Source organism: Carassius carassius, chromosome 22 (assembly GCF_963082965.1).
Source record: "Carassius carassius chromosome 22, fCarCar2.1, whole genome shotgun sequence".
NCBI lineage: Eukaryota > Metazoa > Chordata > Actinopteri > Cypriniformes > Cyprinidae > Carassius > Carassius carassius.
The window spans coordinates 1,606,907-1,626,238 of record NC_081776.1 but is presented as its reverse complement, the minus strand read 5'-3'; the positions used below and the strand labels follow the sequence as shown (position 1 = coordinate 1,626,238).

The 19,332-nt window shown below is 37.7% G+C and overlaps 3 protein-coding genes across 5 annotated transcripts in view; 2 read left to right on the top strand and 1 right to left on the bottom strand.

The window, feature by feature from the left end:
• Positions 1 to 5,402, top strand: part of LOC132098651 (conserved oligomeric Golgi complex subunit 5-like) — a 64,202-nt gene extending 58,800 nt beyond the window's left edge. The window contains exons 18-22 of the mRNA XM_059504738.1: positions 565 to 802; positions 1,712 to 1,788; positions 3,734 to 3,860; positions 4,239 to 4,318; positions 4,979 to 5,402. Of these exons, the coding sequence (XP_059360721.1) occupies positions 565 to 802; positions 1,712 to 1,788; positions 3,734 to 3,860; positions 4,239 to 4,318; positions 4,979 to 5,090 (634 nt within the window). The 3' untranslated portion in view covers positions 5,091 to 5,402. The remainder of the gene's footprint in view (positions 1 to 564; positions 803 to 1,711; positions 1,789 to 3,733; positions 3,861 to 4,238; positions 4,319 to 4,978) is intronic.
• LOC132098658 (palmitoyltransferase ZDHHC17) overlaps positions 1 to 19,332 on the bottom strand; it is a 283,638-nt gene that overhangs the window by 232,688 nt on the left and 31,618 nt on the right. The gene's annotated exons all lie outside the window — the stretch shown is intronic.
• LOC132098649 (transcription factor E2F7-like) lies at positions 7,514 to 17,324 on the top strand. Its single transcript, XM_059504735.1, has 13 exons — positions 7,514 to 7,847; positions 8,543 to 8,641; positions 8,745 to 9,032; positions 9,162 to 9,312; positions 9,968 to 10,177; positions 12,014 to 12,172; positions 12,259 to 12,396; positions 12,479 to 12,637; positions 12,747 to 12,816; positions 13,749 to 14,046; positions 16,417 to 16,570; positions 16,655 to 16,953; positions 17,067 to 17,324. Exons 2-13 carry the CDS (start codon positions 8,543 to 8,545, stop codon positions 17,214 to 17,216), a joined length of 2,175 nt encoding a protein of 724 aa, XP_059360718.1. The 5' UTR covers positions 7,514 to 7,847; the 3' UTR covers positions 17,217 to 17,324.

Here is a 19,332-nt window from a genome sequence, read left to right as displayed (position 1 = left end):
AAAACTGACTCTCACTTGGTAAAGGGCATTAACACGGCCTCTGTTTTCTGACTGTATGTGTGTGTGTGTGTGTGTGTGTGTTTCAGCAGTTCCAGTAACATTTATGATATTGATTATGTGACGGAAAAAATCAATGTGTTGCTTGTAGCTGTAGTCTATGCTTACATTACAAGATTACAGTACACTACGTGTGTGTGTGTGTGTGTGTGTGTGTGTGTGTGTGAGAGAGAGAGAGTGTGTGTGTGTGTGCTCTTGTTTTTGTGATATATCAGGACACAACTCTGTATAATGACATGGTATGGTATGACACAGGTATTACAAGGAGAGGGAGACTTATGAGGACACAACCCATGTCCCCATTTTTCAAAACACTTATAAATCATACAGAATGAGTTTTTTGAGAAAGTAAAAATGCACAAAGTTTCCTGTGAGGGTTAGGGTTAGGTGTAGGGTTGGTGTAGGGCCATAGAATATACAGTTTGTACAGAATAAAAACCATTACACCTGTGGGATGAACCCACTTTTCACAAAAACAAACGTGTGTGTGTGTGTGTGCATGCCCAGTTCTTTACCAGCAGGTGGCCGTCCAGACGTGCCATGCTCTCTGTACATGCGTGAGCTGCAAGGCTTCATTGCACGAGTGATGAACGACTACTTCCGTCCGCTGCAGTGTCTGGACTTCCTGTACGATAGTACGGAGAACATTGCCCAGCGCGCCATCACCCTCTTCATCCGCCACGCCAGCCTCCTGCGCCCGCTCAGTGAGGGAGGGAAGATGAGGCTGGCGGCTGACTTTGCTCAGGTGAGGAAGATGAGGGTCAGCCTTCCTCATTCATCTCTCGTACTGAATCTGTGGCTCTCGCCAGTTTTCTTTTGTACATGAAACACAAAGGAAATGGGAACTGGGGCTGTTAAGTTCCAAAATGACCAAACGAATAGCAGGAAAATGGTCTTTCTTAAGTGTTCTGTTGTTGTATGTTAGCTTTCTGTGGAAAAACAAGAAAAAAGCATGCTTTTATTCATTGAAATTAATTCGCTGTAGCTCTCAAATTAAACGCACGGTGCTTTAAAAACCAAATAATTAACTCAAAAGTGAAAACTCACCCTCGTGCTGTTTCAAATCTGTTCATCCCTGAAACACAAAGTAAATGAAAACTGGGGCTCCCAAGCTCCATAATAGCTAGAAAAAGCTTTTTCTGAAGTCTTCTGATTTCATACATTAGCTTTCTGTGAGGAAAAAGTGCAAAACTGAAGCATTAATTCACTAGAAAATCACCAGTATATCAAATATGTTGTACCTTTACACCTGTATTAACTCTGTATTCAGATTCCTTTCATCAATCAATCACAATGTATATTTGAACTGTGGCTGTCAAGCTCCAAAACAATAAAAAATAAAAAAACATAACAATGGTTCTTCTTAATTCTTCTGCTGTTCTACATTACCTTTCCGTGAGAAACAAGCATGCATTCACTGAAAATTCAAAGTAGATGTCAAATCAAATATATGGTGTCTTAAGACCAAATAATTCATTTAAAAGTACAAATTCTGCCATTATTTACTCTCCCTTATGCTGTTTCAAATCCGTACTTAACTTAGAACACAAAGTAAATGGGAAGTGGTGATGTCAGAGTCCAGTGGCATCATGTTGAAGTTCTCATGCATCTATAAAGCATCTGTGAGTCAACATCTCATGCGTGTGTGTTACAGATGGAGCTGGCCGTGGCTCCTCTCTGCAGACGGGTTTCAGACCTGGGGAAGGCGTACCGTCTCCTGCGATCTTTCAGGTGAGTCTGGATAATGTCAGGTGACTTTATCTTCCTGTCCTCCAGTGACTGCGAGGAGCTTCTGATGTGTCACACACTCTGTGTGCAATTCTGTGTGTAATGTTTCACACAAACGCTCTCAATTTGCGTTATACTTTGTCCCTGACCTTCCTCCGCTGAGACAAAGAGGTCGCCTGGAGACTTCCCTCTGAGAGCTGCTGTTAATTAACGGTGAGAAAGAGAGAGAAGGGAAGGTTATTAGTGGAGACGCTCGACTGATTAGCTGAGGAGAAGTCGGTGTCAAATTATCGCTCTTGATAATGCTCTAATGCTCACTTTCAGTTGCTCTGTTATTGTTTGACTCATGACAGCTCCACCTTCTTGATCTTGATTGCACATTATTCCTAATAAAGTATTCTGTTTTAATCTTTCATCCGAATGTAATAACTGCCTAGTTTCAAACTCTTTGCAAAGCAGCATTATGTACATGATGCATTTATGCTTCGTTTTTAAAGTTGGCATTTAAGTTTTTAGAGGACATGTTATGAACAACTACACGTTCAGGTTTAATTAAGGTGGCATGCATTCTCCATACTTCCTCCAGACAGTCTAATAAACGCCAGTGAGGTCTCGCAGGATAGCTAATCTAATTAAAGCTCTGCCTTCGGTGTCAGCTCTGGGAGAAACTTCTGTGCCTGGATCCCTCGTGAGCAAGACCCCATTCCCCACTAGCAACTTTATTTGACTCAGTGAGTGGGTAAAAGTGATGTCTGGCAACCACAGGGGAAAGATGTTATTACAAGAGAGCCTTAAGATAGAGAAATAATTATTAATATGAAAATATTAGTCTTGTGTGATCACTGATGAGGGGCCGAAGTCGGCAAGTGATTACATTTTCGACCCGAACCGCGGTGCAACATGACATTTGGTTTCTTTTCCATACTGATAAGCTTGTTTGATTAAATATGCGAGTCTGGACCACAAAACCAGTCTTAAGTGTCAAAATTGAGATTTATGCATCATCTGAAAGCTGATTAACTAAGCTTCCCATTGATGTATGGTTCGTACGGATCTTGACCGAGAGACAACTATTTAAAAAGTCTGGAATCTGAGGGTGCAAAGAAAAAATAAATAGTGAGAAAATCACCTTTGAAGTTGTTCAAATGGATTCTTAGCAATGCATATTACTTATTCAAAAATTACGTTTTGATATATTTACGGTAGGAAGTTTACACAATGTCTTCATGGAACATGATCTTTACTTAATATCCTAATGATTTTTAGCATAAAGGAAAAATCAATAATTCTGACCCATACAATGTTTTTTGGCTATTGCTACAAATATACACCCAGTGACTTAAGACTGCTTTTGTGCTCCAGGGACAGTACCAGGACACGATTACCCTCAAGATGCGCATTTAAATTTGGAGATGATTCATGAAAGGATCTTGTGATTCTTGTGACCTTTCCTCTGTTGACTTTGGTTGCACTTGAAAAGGATGTTTGCTATGGAAATATCACAGGCTTCTGTCTGCTGCGTCCTCGTTACTTAACCCTTTAATTGCTGGCTGAGCAAAACTGATTACACTTACCTCCAGCACTTCTACTTACCCAAGCAATCAGATGCACAGTACACATTTTGGCTGGTGAACCATTAATGCATAGACTTACCTTGTTTTCCATTTATGAAAATAGTGACGCAATTAAATCGATTTGAAATAAGAATCTTGATTTTGATACGATCTCATTATATTGAACAATCTCTACTTACCACAGCTTATAGATATAGTAGATATCTGTTGTGAACCCGCTGGAGGACGTCATTTGAACTCCACTTTAACATGTCATTTGGTGAATTGTATATATATGCAGCTTCCTTCCAAATCTTCAGCATTCATTTCGGCTCTAAATTACACCCGGGTTGAGATTCCTGGTGAATATGAATATATTTGTCTGTCTGTTTCAGACCGCTGCTGTTTCAGACGAGTGAGCACATCGCTGGGAGTCAAGCGCTGGGAGATTTGATCCCATACAGCACCATATTGCATTTCCTGTTCACTCGTGCCCCGGCTGAACTCAAATCACCACATCAGGTACACACACACACACACAGTCGCACTAATGCAGAGAGATGGAAACCTCTTGGTTATAGATCCTCAAGGATTGAGGTTTTAGGTTCAGGTGTTAGCAAGCGAAAGGTTTTTGAGGTCAGATCCTGTTTATTCTGCCCTTGAGCGGGGCAATTCACCTCAAGTTGCCCCATCACGACTGTCCCTACGATCTGACCTACTGTAAGCTGCTTTAGATAAAAGCTTCCGCTAAATGACACATTTCACTTTGAGTGCACGGACTGGAAAAGATGAAGATATTTTTAGCCATTTTATAAAACCAGGGTTGTCTAAAATTGCTTTGGCATGGGCGGATTCATAGAGCTTTTATGCATCACTAATAACACTTTCCCTTATAAACAGAGAGCGGAGTGGTCGATCTCTCGCTATTCTCAATGGCTGGATGACCATCCATCAGAGAAGGACCGTCTGACTCTTATTAGGTAAGATCTAAGGCTCAAAACTGCAACTCCAATTCACCGTTACCACTGCTTTTTACAATAAACCTTTCCAGTGGTGGAAAAGTAACTAACTTGGTTAGTTGTTTAGTTTCGCCTCTTTAACCCGTCAAACTAGAAATGTTAGGGTTCCCACAATCACAGAAAACCTGGAAACATCAGAGAATTTTAATAAAACAATGCATTTCTGTGAGTTAATTATTGTATATGCTTTTTCATAGATATATATTTTTTATTTTAGAGATTGCATTCAAAGATCAGAAAGTTTATACAATGCATATATTTATGTATTCTATTAGAAATATTTATAGTCATTATGAACATTTCCATGATATTTGCAGGTGATCTTGACTGTGATTTCCAGATTATGAAGAATCATGGACATTTCTCAAGTGAACTTTCATTTTTATGGTTATGCATGCCCAGCTCAAAAAAAATTCCTTGGCTAGAAATTGCATTGTATGAGTGCAAAGTTTCTAAAATGATTTTTTTGGAATGAAGCTCCTGGTAAATAATTCAGTAGTTTAGTGCAGAACTGAATTTCTCAGTGTGACATCAGCGCCCTCTAGCGGTGCTCTGGAGGAAACACGGCAGCTTTCCTTTGATCAGCGCGAGTAAATCAAATGTGATTTTCCTTTGTTGCAGGGGGGCACTGGAGGCATATGTGCAGTGTGTCCGAGCCAGGCAGGGGAAGGAGTTTGCCCCGGTGTATCCCATCATGCTCCAGCTGCTGCAGAAGGCCACGAGCGTGTCGTAGGATCTGCAAACTCATCAGAATAATGTAGACAGTTCGTCATAAGAATACACTCGTCTTCGCCAAAAGAAGACTTTATTATATTTCAAAACATTATGATTGTTTTGTCGAAGTCTGAAACTAATATGTATTTCTTATTGTTTTCTTCTGGTGTCTTCTGGCTTTATGTATCCCTACCTTCCTAACCAATATACAAATATAATAAAATAATCTGTTTTGCTGGGTAGAGAAGGGATTGAAAAATTAATTACTGAACACATTATGTATATGTGTATATGCTGATTAAAGAATGCCTCATGATTTCTTCACAGGCTTTTATTTATAACTTGGTTATATCTCCGATTAGTTAGCCTTCACACATTTTTTTGATATACAAAAATAGTTTGGATTGCTTATAATTAATGCAATGATGTTCAGGCATTTTAGTTGTGATTTAACTGTCCAAATACTAAGCTTTGTTGGTGATATTCAAAACCGTGAAAGGAAAATTAGACACTTTGGAGAAGGAAATGTATTTATCACTGTCATAGAGTTTTTAGATAAAAATGTTGAGTAACATTTTGAGAGTTGTAGCATTGGTTAGCAGTATACTACAGGATCTATTACTGTAAGTCCGGTGAATATGAAGCTTCCTCTTTATATTCAGCTCTGGATCATTTCTTGCTGTCTCTGAATCCTCAAACTTTTTTCCTTTGCCAACAGGAGCCCATCTTCAGAGACCAGAGATCCTATTTTCATGTCTGTCTCTATCTTACACTCTTTTCACTCTGTTTTATTTGACCTACAATGCACAGTCACATATTTTAGTGTTTAAAGTGTGCTTTCTATGGGCTTGCCAGTAATAAGCTGCTCTTAAACATTAATTAAACTTTTGATTCTCTCCAGTTTTGCATAATCATGCAAATGTGGTTCGTCCACTGCTCCTTGGAAAATGTAATTAATCTTGTGTGTGCTTCTCAAACAGACAGTCTGAAGTGTTTCACATTACCATTTGATCTCATTTAAATAACTGATCGTGACACATAAACGGCATTAAAGATGATCTAATGTAACAAGCTCTCACAAAAGCAGAGGATGAAGACCTTAGATAATAAAGATAAAAAGAGGCTTGAAAACTGCTGAAATAATTAAAAAAGCAATAATCTGATAGCTCTTAAAACATACAACAATAAATGCATTAGAAATGATACTATACAGAGTGCATTAATAGTAGGGCTGCAACGAGCGATTATTTTGATGATCGATTAATGATTATTACAATTGATTATTAATGGATTCCCAAACTTTTTTGTCATATTTACTTGAAGTTCCCCAGAGATTTTGAAACAAATATTTTATGTATCACATTTGCATGCATTTTCATGGTTCTCTGACAATGGTCAGTATTCACAAGACATGCTGGTAACCATATAAAATACTTCATTTTTGTAGTATTTTATTTTGATGTTCTATTAAAATGATTTATTTTAATTGCACATCTTAATGATTTGATCATTAGCTCCTCATTAAACTCTCGAAACCCTGCAGTTCCTTTTTTAATCCAAGTATGAGAAACTTTGACAATGTCATTCATTTATTCATTTCATGATGTTCTTGATTTTGTTTCTCTTTCTGTTTTTATATCCATATTGTAAAAGTGTATCCTATTCAAATCACTGTTAGGTTAGGTTGGGTCAAAAGTAATCAAAAAGTTATCTTATTATATTACCTAAAATGTGCAATCTAATAGATTACTTTTTTTTTTTCATGTAATTTGGAATCAGATTACAATTTGTAAGTAACCCAGCTCTGATGAAGACTAATCGTTTCAGTCCTAATTAAGAGTGAAATATGCATCATGCATCATGAGACATGCATCATTACGTGAATGAATGACATATCATTTGATATTGATCTGGTTTTACATATTTACTCATTATGCATATTTAGTTTTCTAACTTAGTTTTAGACTGTGTGTGTGTGTGTGTGTGTGTGTGTGTGTGTGTGTGTGTGTGTGTGTGTGTGTGTGTACATAGCCTACATGTATAAATGTATGCCTGTTTATGCTTTGAACTGTGATGACTGCGATACATCGGGTTTATACAGGCTCTTTAGTTAATTAGAAGGCTAATACATTATCTGTTAATTTCTTAAGGATATTATTAAATATATTGTTCTATTTCTGTGATTATGATTTTGAAAGAGCGCTTCTCGTATTACACTTCTTCCCGCGACAAACCCCTCACTCGCGCCAAAATCCAACCTGTGTCTCTCATATTTGTTCCTGCTTGAGCTTCTCATTAAAAGAAGCCCGGGGACATTTGGCATTTATATAATGTCAATTAATCGTCTGTGGTGATTAATTACGTCTCCGCTGACTTGCAGCGGCCCCTTTAAAACTTCAGGAGGGAGCAGAAGCAGAGCGCGCATACAGCCGCCAACAAACCCCCCACAGCCTTGGCCAGAACGCGTCTCTGATTGGCTACGACCATCGCTCCGAGTCATTCCCTCCTCGTACGGCCAATGAACGTCGGTATATGTGCTTAGCCGCTTCGTGATTGGCTGGGGGAGGGTGTTGCTCTTCAGAGCGCCAGAAACGAGCTTTAGCGGGTGATTCATACTGGCTTGGCGGCACGACTGAAATAAGAAGATTATTAGTTATGATCTTCTGATTTGGAGAGAAAACAATATGTTCATTTAAGGAGCAAAACGAAGGATCACCACTTCACATGATTCAATCACGCTTTAAGGATTTTTTTATTCCAAGAACGGGAGTTTAAGGTAAGAATATGAAGTATGACTTGCATGATTTCAAAAAAAATATAATAATAATGTAACGTCAAATAAGTTAAATCTCCTTAAACTCAAGTTTGACTTTTACTGGAAATTTCTTTTCTAGTAAGTTATTCAGAAAAAGAGGATTTATATGAAAGGATTTGTAATATAAGCATGCTGCTGAGCTCTGACAATATAATGTTAAATAAAACCATGTGCCAATCTTATCAATATAAATCATTTTAAAAGTTACATTGTGTCTTCTAAGAATCTGATTGTTTTCGTGGAAATATTTGCGCCAAAATCTTACCACCATCATCAGATCCTTTTTAAGAACCTAATCATTAGTCATGTTGCAATACTTTAGGATATTTCGTAATATAATACCTAATTTACTAATAACGTTATATTATTTACTAGCAGTATTTGAATAATAACATTTGGCACCATAACTTCATTAGTAAGTAACCGACATCACATAAATACTTTACAGATCAGTTTATATTTGTAATTTATGCACTTATATACACTATATAACGTTGGTGTTATATATTAATAACATTGCTAAAGTTAGTGTCAATCGTGTAGTAGCATAATTCAGTGTTTATTACTAGCATAATTACTAGCATTTATGCTAGTAGCACTACTACTAGCATAAATCTGCTGGTTATGAATGTGATGATACATTTTTCTGTTTTTAGATGGAGATGAAGTGTTTAACACTAAAGGATTTGATTAGTGTGAGGACACTAGTGAATAAGACGGGCTCGGAGGATACCGGAAACACCAATGACCGGAAAGTAAGAGATCTGCATGTAATTAAAGCATTATTTTAGTTTGAATTACTTGAAAATGCATCTACTGCCTCATTAGATTAACATCTAACTGTTACCCTGAATTCAGGAGAACATCTGCATGGACAGAAGAAAAATGACGCCACTGAAGTGTGAGTCTGTGAATGGACATAGGAGAGTGTCCAGCCCAGATATCACCCACATGACCCCCAATAAACACGCAGAGAGGGCCCATCCGGACCCCTGGACCCCGACAGCCAACCTGAAAATGCTGATCAGTGCCGCCAGCCCAGACATCCGCGACAGAGAGATGAAGAAAACCCTCTTCAGACCCGTTGAGAATGAAGAGAAGGCTGTAGAGGAGGATGAAGAGGAAGAACTCGACGACTCGTGCCAGGTATCAAAAGAAGTCTAATGTTTGGAAACTTAAGACACTTTTATCCACAGCGGCTTACAACATGCAGTTCATCTCAAATATCTTCATATGCTCAGTAGTTTTAGCTGGTTTTATCTCTCTTTATTGCAGTATGAAGCACTAGATGATTCTGAGAGGAGACCAAGTCGCAAACAGAAGAGCTTGGGGCTTTTGTGTCAGAAATTTCTGGCCTTGTACCCTGATTACCCAGAAACCTCTGAGAGCATCAATATTTCTCTGGATGAGGTGGCCACACGCTTAGGTAAGAGAAAATAACTCCTAATCATAAATTCTGTATAAAAGTTCTGTATAAAATATAATGAAATGACAGAAGAATCGCAGAGAAAGGCGACATAAAGCAGATATAAATTGTCACATTATTTGATTTAAATGCCGAAATTATATACAGTATATGTTACATAATATTTACAAAATTAGAAATTAATCTGAAAGTGAATTACATCTTTTTTAAATCCTTAAACCGATTTATTTATATTTTACATAATATTTACAAAACTATAAAAACAAATATTTAAAGGTGAATTGCATGAAAAAAAAACCTATTAGAATTTGATATAAAATAGTAAACTAAACCTATTAATACTTTAGATGGCCATTTCATGGTTCTGTAATCCTGTTATAGTATTTTTCATAAATAAATGTGTTTGCTGAATGCTGACAGTAGAGGAGAAAGTATTATAGTGTATATCGATCATTTACTAATAATAGAAAAGTAAACGCTAAAATATTTCACATACCATAATATACTTTCTTTGTTTAACAGTCCTCATGCACGAAATAAAAGTCATTTACAAGCCATCAAAATAAAGGTTCTTCCGGCACATCGGCCAAACATAAAATTGCTGTTAATTAAAAATTGCAAAATGTCCACAAGGATTAACTGTACTGTGACGCAGGCGTTGAGAGACGTCGTATCTACGACATTGTGAATGTGCTGGAGTCTCTGATGCTGGTGAGCAGAATGGCTAAGAACCTGTACGTGTGGCACGGACGCTCAGGACTGACACAGACCCTGCAGGATCTCCATCAGGCGGGACGCGAGCAGGGCTACCATCTGCAGATGGACCAGAGACCGTGTGCCGCCCACCACATGCAAAACTCACACGGTATGACAGTTTGCATTGCAACAAAAAAAAAAGTCAAAACCAGTCCGCCTGGTTGCATGATGCATATACTGTCATTTGCATGATGCACTGTATTGCACACAAAAGGTTCACATTGAAACCATTGTGGCAGTTGCCCCATTAACACCATTATTAGTATCTCCAGTAATCGGTCACCTGTTAACAGCGTCTCGTGCATCACAACACAGGTTAACAGGTCTTTGTGTTGATCACTGGTAATCCCGTCATAGCACCGGGACTCTTTGTTAGAAACGTGCCACGCTCTCACAGACAGGCCCAAGAGGGAAGCTCATTATTCAAAGAGGAAGATGAAGCTGCAGGTTTAGACATGTTTGTGTTTGCTGAGCTCTTGTAGGGGAGACTTGATTAAATCACCTCACTGTTGACCTTAGTTTAGAGAAACTACACTTAATCAGTAATAATATAGTCAACTATAGCATAGCTGCAGGTACTATTTCTGTTTAACTTAAGCAGATATGGTTTTATAATATATAGTAATATTATATATATATATATATATATATATATATATATATATATATATATATATATATATATATATATATATATGAAGTAAAAAAACATGCAATAAGTTAGTATGTGATCCCCAGTTATTATAGTTAGCTAAAACTATATGCATTTGTTACATGAACAAAAATAAACCTTATATATAAAAGAAAATGATAATTTAAAAAACCTTCTTAATTTCTCATTTTCATTTAGTTTAACTGTTTGTACTAAAATGATTAAAATATTTTATTAAACTATAGAAATTGAAATATATGACAAAAAACGAAATAATTACTAAAACTTAAACTACAATTACAATGAAAAAAGAAAATGTAAACATTTATTTAAAATATTAAAAACTATAATAGTACCTCAGTAAAAGTAAATTAACACTAATGTCATTTTTTTCTATTAGATGCACAAATATAGAAGTTATGTTAAATATTATAATTATTTATGTTAATTCTGACAATTAAAATTCTGTTTGTATTTATATTTAGTCGTTTAGCAGATGCCTTCATCCAAAGCGACTTACAAATGAGGACAATGGAAGCAATAAAAATCAACAAAAGAGCAATGATATACAAGTGCTATATATACACATTAAAAAATATAAATAAAAACTAGTATACACTGTAATTGTCCATGCTTCAAATTAAATCTTCAGATTTTTAAAATCACATTAGAAAAAATGAATCCTATTTGAAAGCTCTGATGTTTTCTGTTTCTGAAATGAGCCGATGATGAAATAAAAACCGCTAATGATATTAGCCCCAGTCGCTGTTTTATATAACTCCGCCAATTCCGAGTGATTTTATTACACTGAAGTGTCTCAGATCTATATTTACGTGTTTGTCTGTTTGCTCAGTAGCCAAGTGTTGAATTTCTCTAGATTTGAGCATTCAGATGAATCCCTCTGTGTTTCTTGAGTCTGAAATGAAGCTCGGCCTCGTCGGGATCCTCTGATGTGGTTATTGTGTTTTCTGGCTTCTTGTCCCATGTGGCCACTGTCACTAAGAAACGGCTTTCCTTTCTAACCAAAGCTTATTACCGTCCCATCATGAGGTCAGGAGCCAATTCACCGAGCAATCAAGCCATTCCTCATATCCTCTAACTCTGATTTTCTCCTGCCAGATTTATTCACTCATTCTTAATTCATGTCTTCCATCGCCCTTTTGAGCACCACAATTGTTAAAACTGAAAAAGCATAATTCCTCGACTTATTTGCGTTACGATTCTCCAAAGACCTTTATTGCATCAACGCCGTAAAAGACATGTTTTACATCATGGTTTATCTCTCTAATACAGCGGCCTCCAGCAGACGGAAGGACAAATCGCTCCGTATCATGAGCCAGAAGTTTGTCATGCTGTTTCTGGTGTCCAAAACACAGACCGTTACCCTCGATACAGCGGCTAAGATCCTGATCGAAGAGGGTCAGGATGACTCCAGCCACAGCAAGTATAAAAGTAAGACACCAGCCAGATTTCATATTTTAAATATTATGCATTTCCTTAATGACTAATGACGCTTGCGTGCTTTTTTGTGTGTTTAGCTAAGGTGCGACGTTTGTACGATATCGCTAATGTCCTGACCAGCCTGAATCTGATCAAGAAGCTTCACGTGAGAGAGGAAAAGAGCCGGAAACCCGTCTTCAAATGGATTGGACCCGCCGATTTCCACAGCAGCTGCGGTTCGTCCTGTTTAAACACCTGAAAATAGCTTTTAGGCTCTTCAGTGTGATTATATTGGGACTATTGTTGCCTGTCTTTTAGATTCAGACGATTTGAGAGTCTCAGAAGCTCAGATTAGCTCCACCGGGGAACGACGGGAGAAGATGACGCGTCACTCCTCCTTCCAGGTCACTTCTACCCCTTCTGTCAATCAAAGGCGGATAAGCTCCGCCCCCAGCACACCTCACATACCTTCTACAGGTGAGAGCTGAGCAGAGCTCTTTCTATAATATGAGTGAAGTGTTTACATTTGATGAAATTGTAGTTAATATGACCTTGTGTGTGTGTGTGTGTGTGTGTGTATTTTCAGACGAGCCGGTGGATTATTCTAGGAAGAGTGTGAACACTAACGCAGTGTGTCAACTGCAGTTTGGAGACAGGTGAGTGCACCTGTATAGAATTGGTATTTGCAGAAATTTACACACATTTCAAACACTAGGTAAAGGTCTTGGCTGAAAGGTTGTAGGTTCAAACCTGAAGCTGATGCATAACCATTGTGCTCTTGATTACTAACAGTGTTCATTTAGGATTATTCATTTAACTACACTGAAAAATTGGTGAAAAGAATTTTCACACAGAAATTGCTAGTAAGCTTCACAGAAAATACAAAGAAATGTCAAGTAATGTAGAATTAAACACGAAACATTTTTTTGTACTTTCTTGTATGTCCTCCAATAATGGTTGATTAGCAACTTAGAAAAATTATGTTTATAGTGTATTATAGTATTTATAATAATATTGTAAATTAAATTTTAATTTTAGAATTCGATTTTAATTTTGTGGTGTTTTTGTATCGGTTAAGCATTAATTTATTTTTGTCAATTTTATAAATTTTAGTACTTAAACTTACAAAAATTTCAGAAATAATAATGTAGTATTTATAATAATATTTTAAATTCACTTTTATTTTAATCTTCTAAACTTCTATTTTAATTTTGTTGTGTTTTTATTTGTGTGTGTGTTTTGTATCTGTTCAGCGTTAATTTATTTTTTTCAATTTGATTAATTTTAGTACTTAAACTTACAGAAATAATAATGTCGTATTTATAATAATATTTAGAATTAGCTTTTTAGATTTCTTTAGATTTTTAGTCATTTTGTCGTTCTTATTAGAATATATTAATGTTTTGAATTAGCTTTTTCTGTGATTTTTCGGTTTGAATTTTGATGTCAGATTTCAGTTTTGTTTTGCGCTTGATATTTTCATTAGTTTTTCTGTTTAGCTTTATTTTTTTTGTCAGTTTTGCTAATTGTAGTACTTAAACCTATGTATTTCATATGCTCCCTAACTCTGTCCTGTTTATTTTTCTAGTGTTCAGTCCAGTGGACGTCCTGTGGCGTCGTCTCCAGCGGTGTCTCTTCAGACAGATGTGTCTCATGCATCTCTGCCCGTTTCGGCCCAGTTCGCTCCTCACCAGTTAGCGTACCTGCCCGGTCTGCCACAAACACCCCTGATCATGGTGTACAGCGGACACGTGCCAGACGCCATCGGGTCACCCGTCTCAGGCCACCGGGACGGACATCTGAAGAAGAGAGAGAGACAAGAGGAAGAGAAAGAGGATCAGACAGCTAAACGAAGCAACCGCTCGGCTTCCATAGAAAGTGAAATGGTGAGTGTTATGAGCCACATATATATATACTGTATACATATACACATAGCTTAAAGGAGTCATACCCTCGTATTACCTTGGATACCTACTGCTGTATTATAGTCTTTCAGGCCCTTCTAAAAAAGAAAAGTGGAAAAAAATTAACACAGAGCTCCTCAGACCCTTATCTCTGTAGGCATTATTGTCTCGCGAGATCTGATGCAATATTTTGGCTGTCGTGGACGGTCATTATAATAATGCAAATGAGGGGCACGTTGATTGGTTGCAGGAAGGAGGGGGGTTGACACCGCAGGTAACGCTTTAGCATATCATTACAAACTGACATCATGGCGCAAGTTGTGAATGAACGCGACCGGCTTCCCGGCCAGTGTGTAAGTATGAGGCGCCGTTTAGGGCTTAAATCAAACTTCATTCACGCACACATATGAAACACCCTTGCATATATACTAAGTGGTCACACATACATGTATATGAACTCACGCACATAACGTTACTCATATGAGACACGAGCACAGCACACACACACAAATATAAGACGAGCACAGCACACACACACAAACTAAACGGCGCCTCATATATAAGCGTTAGGCAACAAATAAACAATAACCGAATTCATGATGATCTCAGTCATTTGTTTTTTGCAAAGTACGTTAGCAGCCATTCCCCATACCTCAAAGCTAATACTCCCGCCAGAGTTGTGCCTGGACGCGTTCATTGAACGATAGTTCATGAACTCGTTCATATTTTGGGCGAACATGAACTGAACGTACCGCATTACTGCCTGATGAAAGTTACTGTGAAGTCAGTCATTCTGGTGTCTGTGAACGCCACGCTCTCTCAGTTTAACTTCGTTCAGTAGGATGCCAGATTTCTATAAAGCCTTCTAGGCGAAAACACACCTAAAACACACCGTAAACCGGCCTTAATATGTAGCGGAAAAACACCCAATCTGGCAACGCCAGACTCTCTTGTTCAAGCTCGTTCATCAAAATGAACAAATCTTTTTTCGAGTCATTTCGTTCATTTAAGGGGCTTTAAATGTTACTATTAACTGGCAAATTCCCCAAACACATCAACCTACGCAATCTTGATCATATTCTGAATTAAGAAATCATTATAATGCAGTCAAAAGTCCGTTTTTGCAGTCAGTTTACAGGGAACATAAATAATTACTTCACCACGAGTCTTTCGTTTATTTGTCTAGTGACAGACGCAATAGCCGCATTAGCAGTTATGCTGTTTGTTACACACAGTAGAGCAATAAAAACACAGTCTTACCGTTTCAATTGCAGGCAATTTTGTTGGAATGGCGCTTTTGCCGAGCTTCGATGCCAACTTCGCCTGATATTGCCCCAAATTTGTGAAGGATTTCGGCGTACAATGTTTAGCACAAACACATAACGATAAACCAGTGGAAGGGTTGAAGGAACCGCGTCATTAAAAATGAATTTAATCCACTGGTCTCTGATAGCTAGGTCCGTTCTTGGTAGAGAAAACACATTTACATGTTGATTCTGGCAGTCAACCACAGAGCAACTCTTTCTCGACTGAATATGAGGGGGAGAGGGGAAGGGCGAGCTTCCTGCTGCGGTGTCCATATATGGTATATCCTGCCCCGTCTTGACGTCAAGACAAGGAAGAAATCAAAATCTCGTATTTGAGTGCGCGTGCACATGGGCTATTTTACAAACCCTGAGGTAAACAAACGCTTCACTTTTAAATATCGGCTTACCGGCCAGTGTATAATCGTTAGGCAATCATAACATACATTGATTCTCGTGGAAAAGTGAAAATTGTAGGTGATCACTCCTTTAAAAATGTAAATTAAGACAATAAGCAATGACAAAATTTAAAGCTAAAAATTGTATGAAATGTGGTATACCAATATGCTATTATTAAACTAAAGTATCTGACATAAAAGAACATTTATTTATATATACATATATTGACAGATGGCAGTGATTGGTTAAAAAAGGTGTAAAGTTTCTTTTTTTTTCTTCTTTCCTTAGTAATATTATTTAATATTTCCATATTTCTGATTGGTAAAACACCAATAAAAAGAGTCACTTACTAACTACAATAAAATTAATTACTGTGTGTAAAATTTGAATAATTAGGCTTTTATGCAAAAAAAAATTTGATCAGCGTCAACTCATATTTTTGTTAATATTTATAACTGCCTAGAAATGAATATGATGCATTTGAAATGTATTGAATGTTTCTGACCCTGATTATGGAGTATGATGTAAAGATAGATTTTACCATGGTGAAATCACTTAATGCACAGCTTTATTGGTTTAATAATGGCGCCATTCACAATATTATAAACTGTCACTATAAAAACCTGTCCTTTATGTGAATGTCCCACAGGGTGAGAGTGCCAGAAGGTCTTCAGTCTGCTCTGGAGAAGGTTCCCCGTGGGACGAGGCCTCGTTTGGGCCTGTAAATGAGGAAGAGGCAGGAGCACGCAGCCCTAAAGACCCCCTGCTGTCCTCTCATTACCTCTATGTTCCCAACACGGCAGGTACAAGAGAACCTGAGCGGTGATCGCCCGTCTTTTTTTTTATTGTAAGCTCATTCTAAAGTTTCACTTGACTGTTTTCTGTAGGTCTGAACGGTTTGAACTTCCTCGTGCCAGCGGGACACACACAAGGTGGCGTGCCGGGTGTAGCCATGCCGTATTTTTTAGTGCATTCACCGCTCATAGCGGGTGCGATGCCCACCTCCAGCGCTGAGGCTTTGAGTTTCAGCATGCTGTCACCGGCTCGTTTTGTGATGCCAGGAGGGGCGTTTGGTGTGATCAAAACACTGAACAGCACCGAGCATCATGGGCACAGATTACCAGCAGCCACGTTCTCACCAAAGGGACCTCGTGCACAAGAAAGCCCTCGGTCAGCGCAAACACAGGTCAGTTTACTGCATGCTGTTGTTGTTTAACATGCAGTCTCTAAGGATTCATTCGATAATCGAGTTTACTTTTATACGTACTGTTTCTGAGCTTCTCACTTCTGCAATTTCAGACTCCTGTTACACCAAAGGAAGCGGCAGGGTGCTCCAAATCTTTCTTTGAGACGCCCGGAGCCTTTTGCTCTCTCAGCACCCCCCCGGCGGCACGCAAAAGAGCCTCTGCCCAGAGGAGGCTGGACATCGGACACACCGCAGCCAATTAAATCAGCCAGTTGTCTCATTACATTTTCATGCTTCTGTGGTGCTACAGTGCCAAAGACAGAAACAGCATTACACCGCAAAACTTGACTGATGAACATTTCCTGTTTAGTAGCGAGCATCATAATAAGAGGGCAGATATTAGTGTGATATTTTAGTCTGTTACACGCCCTCTTGCGGCTCTATTCGTTTTCCCCAAACGCTTTAGATAGTATTTTGGAGCTCATTCGACATCCTACCAGTTTATTAACCGTTATTATTTATTACAGTTGAGGCTAAAATCAACAATCCAGCTCTAGCACTACATATTTAAACGTGAAAATGAATTAAGTCTGGATCAGCCTCTGAGAGAGAAGAAATCAACAGTAAGTTCACTCTTTCAAGAGTTTGTAGAAGTGCTATGTTGGTGAAGTCGACATGCCAAAACTAAGTGTATTTGGGGATAAAGAACAAAATAATGGTTGTGATTTTTGACACTGTTAAAGTTTAAGGTGCTACATCTGTGAAACGGATAGAAAACAAAGACATACTTGAATGACCGGTGAATATGATCTGCTGTCACTGGAGCAAAGGTGAAATATCACAGTACTGTACCGTTTGGAAACAAAGTATGTTTATGTATGAACTCTTTGTAGATTAGTAATAAATTATTTTTTGGAAACGTACATTTGGATTGAATTTTACACAACATGGTTTGATCCATATAACTGTACAGTATTTACTGTAACTCGCAGCATTGAATATTGTTTATACCGGTCAGTGTTTAAATGTGCGGTGCTTTTGTGTTAAATTATTAGATATATTTTCAATCATTTTATGTATGGACACATGTGTCATACAAGTAGTACAAAATAAATCTTTGTAAAATGCAATATTATTTGTTAAATCTTGCATTATTCTCTTGATTTTGTACGGGTATGTGCCAAGTACAGATGGGCTTGATTTTGTGCGACCACAAGATGGCCTCATATACAAAAAAAAGTTGTTTTTTTATGATGCATCTCGGAAACAAAGGCCAAAATCAGGTGATCTTGGACCTTACCTGTGTGCCTTTGTAGCATCGTTTTCAACTGCATTAAATTCAATATGGCATCTAACCTACTGTGTGCCATTTTCTTAGCATTTAAGGCCCATATTTAATTAGAATTACACTTAAACTCTTAACACTAGGAATTAAACTTATTTAAATCACTAGGTGTTATAATAACAGTGAGCATGTCTTCGCAAACACCTCTAATTAGAAGTGTGTGTTTGGTCTGCTTTATAGTTTTGTATTATTATCTAATCTAGACTAACACAGTATAGCGCTTGGCGACATTTCGATGTTCATATTAGTGCTACTTCCACAAAAAAAACACCTGGCAACCCATTTTATCATCACGATAAACCCTGTATGAATAGAAATTACCTGCATCTTGTCATTAACAGGCCAATAAACCTAAAAAAAGACTTGATTTCTCAGATATAATCATGTCTGTGACCAAGAAATTACACAGAATTCACCAAACATTGGATAAATATCAATATGGCACAAGACTCAGTCTGAATGACCTCAGGTTAGAAACAGACACGTGCACGGAAACCTAAATAAGCAAATCCTATGTTTTAATATCTCATGCACATGCCATTCCTCAGAGTCCATAAAATGAGGACGGACAGAAAGCTACATCTGTTTTTCATTCGCTCTTTCTTTCCAGTCTTGTGCCGGTCACTATAAATTCCTTCTTTTGGTGTTATATGCATTCCAGATGAAGAAACTGGAAGAAATGACAGTGTACTTCTGCACTGCTGTATTATTACACCAGCAAAATGTGGCTTTAAAATATCAAAATATGTAATGTGCACAGTACTTTTTTCCTATTGTTTTATCAACAAAACAAAAAAACAGTTATGTTCAATTTGAAATGTGTGCAAATAAATGAGACTTGTCTATGTTTATACAGTGACATTCAGAAAATCTGGTCAATTTTATTGAGGTCAAAGTGTATCAGCTCCCAAAATGACAAGTGATGCATGCTGGGTAATTACAGGAGCTGCTTTCTGGATGGCTTTAATGAGTGATTCATTCTCCCACACACCACCACACCTCACACACCGCAGAGTATCATTAATAATTCCTGT

Excerpts from the sequence above, each read along its gene's own strand:
- LOC132098649 (XM_059504735.1), top strand. The coding sequence starts at position 8,543 with ATGGAGATGAAGTGTTTAACACTAAAGGATTTGATTAGTGTGAGGACA. Across the intron at positions 8,642-8,744 it reads GAAACACCAATGACCGGAAA|GAGAACATCTGCATGGACAG; the intron begins GTAAGAGATCTG and ends CCCTGAATTCAG. Across the intron at positions 12,638-12,746 it reads ACCTCACATACCTTCTACAG|ACGAGCCGGTGGATTATTCT; the intron begins GTGAGAGCTGAG and ends GTGTATTTTCAG.